We start from the raw sequence: 7,603 nt of genomic DNA on the forward strand, positions 1-7,603 counted from the left end.
TCGATGAGAATTCATTGATGATTCACTCAGATTGATTTGATATAGTGGTATAGCGCTTGAAGACGAAGCCTGATCATTGAAGGCGAAATTAAGATCGGTGATATTCTGATCGGAGAAATTAGCGTTCGATCTACGCAGTTCTGAATTGTGCTTGTTTTGGAGAGCTGTGCGGTCAAGAGTCGCTGAAATTGCTGAATTTGGCAAGTTCGTCGCCGAAGCAATTCAGATCTGGTTAATCACGACCATAATTCAGCTGCGCTAGAATCCAGATCTAGAGCGTCAGTATTGGCAAAACTCAGATCTAATTAGAAATTTGCGGTTGATGACTTTGCTACGATCCGGAATGAAGATTGGAGAAGAGAGTTCGAATCCAGTGGAGAATAACCAGCAGATGAAGCTTGATGAACTGATGAACATGATCGAGGCACTAAGAAAAGAAAATGCAGAGTTGAGAGCTGGAATGGAACGCCAAGAGGTTTCGGTTGCTCCGCGACCGCCTCCGGTGGGTCAAAGAGGCGTGCGACCTGATGACACACATCAAGGTGAGCAAGAAGGAGATAACCACATCAATCTCCACCGTGAGGAGGTTAGGATGGAGAATTTACTGCCAAACGCTCATCGAGCTGAGGATCGAGAAGGATCTGTACATCTTGATCCTCACCGTAAGCATATCAGGCGGAACAAAAATACAGCTTTCAATCCGCATCAGGAAAGGCACAACCGCGAACAAGATATGGAGTTTGATTGTCACAAGATTAACTCGCCATGGCAGAAAGAGTTCACTGAGGAAAAGTCGTTCGATCCACCTTATCGGCCTTCAATGGCCACATATGATTATAGGAGTTCGGAAGAAAGATCTAAAGATCAAAGAGTTGTTACAAGGTTTGAAAAAGAGAATGAGGCACTCCGTTCGGCAGCACGGACGGTTGATTCACCGTTTACTGATAAGATCCTGAATGCTCAAAGCCCGAGGAAGTTTTCCATGCCTGTTTTCATTCTGTTCAACGGAACGACCGATCCGATTGATCATGTATATCACATTCAGTTGAAGATGGCACTGAACACAGAGAATAATCCTTTAATGTGCAAATGTTTTCCTACAAGCTTAACTGGACCGGCGCTCAACTGGTTTAAAAACCTGCCGAGGGGCTCAGTGGACAACTTCTGTAGCTTGTGTAATCGGTTCATAAGCCAATACTATGGGAATCAGCGCCAGGCAAAAGATATCTCTAGCTTGTTCACCATGAAACAGCATGACGATGAGCGTCTCCAAGCTTTTCTTACCAGGTTTAACCTAACCAATAGCATGGTGATAGAGTGCCATCCTTCCACAGCAGTTCAGGCGTTTAAGTTAGCTATGACCGAAAACAATGGACGAGCTGAATGAGAGAGTTGATGGTTTCGTACTCCTGGAAGAGGAAAAAGCAGCTAATGCTAGGAAGACATCTATCATCTCCATAGAAGAGAAGTCCAAAGCGAAGATACGGTAGAAGCAAGTTCCTATGCAGTGTCAGACCTCCTGGAAGGCAGAAAATAGACCTAGGGAGGATGACTTGATTACTCCACTCAAAGTTACGCTGGCAAGGCAATACCAAGAGAACAACGATAAGTTTCGCCCTCCTTTGCCAATTAGACAACCTCTTGAGTAGAGGGATCAATCTAAACATTATGCTTTTCATAGTGATTTTAGCCAACAAACTAATGAATGGAGGAACTTAAAGAGATAAGTGGAGATGTTAATCGCTAGGAGAGAGTTTGCAGGGTATGTTCAAGGACCAGCCCAAGAGCAGAATCGACCAATTGAGCAAGTCAAAAGAAATCAAAAGCCGAATCACCATAACACTCAGCCCGTTCGAATTATAAATGCCATTCATGGTCGACCTGAACGAGCCGAAGAGTCTGAAGAATTGACCCGAACGCATCTTCGACAAGCACAAATGAAGAGACAAATAGGCAGTGTTAACACTCTGCACCAACAAAGCTCAACAACGCCGATAAGGTTTGATAAGACAGACCTGATGCGAGTTTAGATTCCTCATGAAGACCCTTTGGTTGTCAGTTTGACAGTGGCTGAGTGTTTAGTACGAAGAGTGCTAATTGATCCGGGGAGTAGTGCAAATATCATGCCAATGGTCACTTTTGATCGCCTAAAAATCAATCCAAAGGAGTTGAAGTCTACTGGAAACCCACTGTTGGGGTTTGATGGCAAACGGGTAGAACCGATCGGCACGGTGGCATTGATGGTCCGTGCAGCTGAAAGGAACCTTGTCGAAAGTTTCGTGGTGGTGGAAATCCATCCCTCTTACAATCTGCTGATGGGGAGGGGGTGGATACATAGGGTACAAGGAGTCCCATCGACCCTACATCAGGTGATGAGATGCATAAGTCCAGATGAGAGCAAGGTAATAAATATCCATGGAGATCAGGTCGCAACAAAGGAGTATTACTTGGTAACTCTGAAAGCTACAGGGAAGGGAAAAGCTCCTGCCCAGTCTGCTGATGAGCAATAGCAATTACAGAAGCCTTCCCTCAACATGAACGGAGAGGAGGAGCTCCCGGTGCTGACCGAGGAACCACTGGTTGAAGTTTAAATTGATCATTTAAACCCAGATCGGACCACGAAGGTAGGTTCCGGGCTTGCCGAGGAAGAAAAACGTCAATTGGTTGATTTCCTCTCTGAGAACGCCGATTTATTCGCTTGGAGCCATCTCGACATGCCAGGGATCGACCCATCAGTCTCTCGTCATTCTCTTAATGTAGATCCGAACGTCAAGCCGGTGAGGAAGAAGCAGAGAAGGTTCGCCCCGGAGCGCAACCAGATCATTACAGATGAAGTTAATCGATTACTAGAGGTAGGGTTCATTAGAGAAGTACAGTACCCGAACTGGTTGTCGAATGTGGTTGTAGTGCAAAAGAAGAATGGAAAATGGAGAGTTTGCATTGATTTCACTAATCTGAGCAAAGCCTGCCCGAAGGATAGTTTTTCACTTCCAAAGATTAATCAAATAATGGATGCAACAACCGGGTATGAACGACTGACCTTTCTGGATGCATATTCAGGCTACAATCAAATCCCAATGGACCCAGGCGATGAGGAAAAGACCTCTTTTGTCACCGAACGAGGGATCTATTGTTACAAGGTTATGCCGTTCGGATTGAAGAATGCTAGAGCCACGTGTTAGAGGTTGGTTAGCAAGATTTTTAAGGATCAAATGGGTAGGACAGTAGAGGCTTACATCGACGACATGGTGGTCAAAAGCAGACAGAAGGACCATCACTTAAAACATTTACAGGAGGTGTTCGACGTACTAAGAAAGTATGGAATGAGGCTGAATCCAACTAAATGCTCGTTTAGCGTGGGATCCGAGTAATTCCTTGGCCACGTGGTTAACAACAGAGGAATTGAGGTTAGTCCAGCCCAAGCAGAAGCTTTGCTAAAAAATGCTGAACCAAGTACTATCAAAGAGATCCAAGCTCTTACCGGACGCATAGCGGCACTAAGTCGATTCATTTATAAGTTATCCGACCGATGCAAACCATTCTTTGATACAATCAGGGGTCATGGAAAACAGTCATAGGGGGATGTGCAAAGGCAAGCGCTGATCAAGCTGAAAGAATATATGCGGAACTCACCAGTCCTGAACGCTCTAGTGCCAGGCGAGAAACTTTTCTTGTACCTTGGAGTTTCTAACATTGCAACCAGTGGTGTGCTGATATGATGTGCTGAGGGTAAGCAATTCTCGATTTTCTATGTAAGCAAAACGTTGACCAAGCCAGAGAGAAGGTATTCGAAGGCCGAACGAGTAATCCTATCATTGGTAAAAGCAAAAAAGAAGCTCAGGCATTACTTTGAGTCTCATCCTATAGTCGTCCTGACCACATTTCTATAAGGGTGATCATGCATAAGCCCGATTTGTCCGGACGAATGACGAAGTGGGCAATAGAGCTTAGTTCTTTCGACATAGCTTATAAACCCCGAACGGCTATTAAAGGGCAAGTTGTAGCTGATTTCTTACTAGAATGTGATGTAGATGAGCCAGATGAATGCCTTGAAGAATCTTCATAGAAGCTCTTCATCGATGGCTCTTCAAATCAGATGGGAGCATGAATCGGGATCAAGTTACAAACACCAGAGGGCACTACACTGAGCCAAGCGATCAGGCTTGAGTTCAAAGCAACCAACAATGAAGCAAAGTATGAAGCGTTGTTGGCTGGCTTAAGGTTGGCTAAGGAGCTAAAGGTCAAAAGTTTAGTTGCCTTCAATGATACACAGTTAATAATTCGGCAAGTGACTGAAGAGTATGGAACAAAGGATGGACAATGGAGGCATGATGAGCACTGAAAAGCGCACTTTTAAACCCCTTAAGCTTGAGTGTTTTAGGACCTTTATCTATCTTATTTTCCCGTTTTAGTACTTATTTGTGTTTTTATCTATTTCAGGTCAATAATGTTAAAATGGGCTAAAAATGGTTTCTTAAGGCCTTTTTGGAGTCAAACTAAGTTTTAGTGATGATCCGGAGCAAAAGGAGGCTGATTTGGAGCAAAAAGAGGCTGATGCTAAAAATCTGCCAAGTTGGATCGATCCAACTTTCTGAGATTGATCGTAGAAAAAGTGAGATCGATCGAACTTTTCTCATATCGATCGAAAAGTTGGATCGATCAAAAATCAAAGTTGGATCGATCGAACTTTTGCTGGCAGCGAGCTGTCTTATTCTCGTACGCGCCCAAAAGTCTACCTACAACATAGTACGGGATTAGATATTTTTGTGGCTATATTCCTGACTTAGTGACTAAGAAAAGGACCTTCTATATAAATGGAAGTGACCCATTTTGTAAAGAAGCTTTTTATCATTTTATTTTTACATTGTAATTTATATTTCTCTCTCTAGTAAAGTTAGAGATTAGGGTTAGAAGAAAAGAGGGAAGTGGAGGCACATCTCAAGATCCATCTCTAGACCACTTTCTCTCTCCATCTCTAGAACTTCAAAGAAGAAGAAGAAGAAGATGAAGAAGAAGATGGAGCCATATTTGGAGCTTGATTCCATGACCACATCCACCTCCTCCATGATTGGCTAGATCTATACTTAGGGCTTGGATGAGCCCTAAGTCTTGTGTAATCTAAACCCTTGTATTTCTATTATTGGGGAGTTATATATATTGTTGTGATTAGAGTTCTAACCTTGTGAATTTAATGAATCTTGGTATATTTCTATGATTTCTATGGTTTAATTCTTCCTATTAATTCTCTAGTTTGTTTACATATCTATGTGTGATTAAATTAGGAATTATTTCTTACATGATTCATGTGGATTAACTCTTTCTATTGATTTTCTATTTGATTACATGTTATCTTATGTGTGATTATTTGGGAATTGATCTCTACACTAGATTTTCTATGTTGGTTGCATGTCTATATATGATTAATTAAGGATTTAGTGATGGCTAAGCATGGGTTTTCATTGAATGGGTTTGTCAATTAATTTGATGGTTTATACTTATGCTTGATGGGTTATTCTATAATTTAATTCATGCTTATAGGTAGGTAGACAATATATGCTTCCTTCGATATTCCATGGCTCATTATTGCAAATTCCATGATTCTCTAGATTGATGTGTGCTACAATTGTTGCTACTTAGATGGGTCATGCTTAAAATTGATGGGTTGTGCTACACTTAGTTTAGGTAGACAATTCATACATAAATTAGATGGTCCATGCTTAATATTGCAATTGGTAGTCGCATTTTGTTCACAACAATGTATTCCCCATTAATGAAAAGCAAGTGGTTAATTACATAAGCTTAGTGGTGATTCCAACACCCTAAGTCCTCTCTTCATATCTCTTAAATCCCTATCTCTAATTAGTTTTATTTCACTTTCATTTTAATTAATTGTTTTCTAGTTTAATCAACTAATCTCTATCTTTTGCAATCTTGTGATACACTAGAGTTGAAGTTAAATTCCAACACGAATAAGCCCTTGGGACGATCCCTACTCACTCTTGCTACGTTAGTAGTAGTGTTGGTAGTGGTTTTTATAAATTTAAATTTGACCTAAAAGCTTTTCTTGAACCGCACATTCACTACATTATTTTGACGTATACAAGCGGCCTCGTCAAATTTTGGCGCCGTTGCCGGGGATTGACGGTTTTGTTGGAATTAGACTAGATAATTGTGTTCATTTGATTGCTTCTATTTTTATTTTATTTTCCATTGTATATTCTTTTCTCTTGTTCTCATTATTATTTGTTCAATTAGGTACTTGACTACAAGGAAAGCAAACTTTGGAACTTGAAGCAATAATTGGAACTTAAAGCTAACATTAAAATTTGAAGTTCCTTAAGGACCGTTGTGAGCAATTCTTGGAACTCTTGTATTTTAATTGTTTCACTTCTTTGCATGTTTGTGATAGCCCTTGTTGAGGCTTATTCTATTGCTTTATTTTAAGTCCAAGCACAGGCCCTTGTGGAGGCCAATTTTTTTTCTTGCATTTAGATTTTGATTGTGAATAGAGGAATTGTTTGATCCAAGTTTGGGGGGAAATTATATCCCTTCACGTTATGATCCTCCATCATGTTTTAATCCTTATGAGATTGAGTCTAATTCATTTCATGCATTACCTTATTATGGACTTGATCACTCATTTAATCCTTTTTATGACTATTGCCCTCCCCCACCATTTTATGATAAACCAACTCCACCACCTTCTAGGTATTCACCCGAATTTGAAGAAAAAGTGTTAGCTTTACTTGATGTGTATATTTCACAAACTCCACTTATTAATTCTCATTCTCAAACTTTACCAATCTTGAAGCTCAAGTTGAGCAAATTGCAAGTACTCTTTCTCATCAAGAGGAGGAGGAAGAGGCAAATGAAAAAATGGCAAGAACTTCAATGTATATAGATGAGGATGATGAGAGTGAAGAGGATGAAACAAGTGAGCTAATGCCTAGCACTCTATCTTGTATAGAGGAGGAAGTGGGAAGTAAGTTAGTGGCTAATCCAATAGAGCATAACATGATTAATAAGATACCCCTCGGATCTGAGACACGGGTTGATCTGGCCCAGGCCCAAACCCGAGGGAATATCAAACAATTAAAGTATTTTAAAGCTAACACAGATGACAAAATGAAATAATAAAGATAGAATAAAGTTGAAAGAAATACTAATTATAAAACCCTACATGTAACTGAAAAATAAAACTCCAATCCTCCAAAACTTCAAGGTTACAACTTGGGAATCCACTGGTGGACCCCTAACCAAAAGTTCAACTGAAACTGAAAACTGAAAATAGATAACGCTAGAAACATCGACAGAAGTCCTACGTAATCAGCTGAATGTGAGACTAGCCTCAACAAGCACGATCAAGCTCTAAGGCTGGAACCGACCTGTACCTGAAAAAAATAATAAAGGAGTGGGTCAGACCCACGAGCAAGTTCAAATTTAACTGCAATCCATACAGTAACCCGATAAGCAGATACACCGTAGACACCTCACAATATCTATCTAGTCCATACATATAAATATATCAACACTAAGGGACATTCACTGGTCTATAATAGGGGTCTCAACCTGAATAGAAGGCAACATGCGAATACGCACCCAA

At 40.7% G+C, this 7,603-nt stretch overlaps 1 protein-coding gene across 1 annotated transcript; it reads left to right on the forward strand.

Moving 5' to 3' along the window:
* Positions 1–1,733: 1,733 nt before the first annotated feature.
* Positions 1,734–2,510, forward strand: LOC132277648 (uncharacterized). Its single transcript, XM_059779486.1, has 2 exons — positions 1,734–1,999; positions 2,060–2,510. The coding sequence occupies exons 1-2, from the start codon at positions 1,734–1,736 to the stop codon at positions 2,508–2,510; spliced, it is 717 nt and encodes a 238-aa protein (XP_059635469.1).
* Positions 2,511–7,603: the final 5,093 nt, after the last annotated feature.

Source organism: Cornus florida, unplaced genomic scaffold (genome assembly GCF_030987335.1).
Source record: "Cornus florida cultivar Cherokee Brave unplaced genomic scaffold, ASM3098733v1 CherokeeBrave_3.0.0_Hap2_Chr10, whole genome shotgun sequence".
Taxonomy (NCBI): domain Eukaryota; kingdom Viridiplantae; phylum Streptophyta; class Magnoliopsida; order Cornales; family Cornaceae; genus Cornus; species Cornus florida.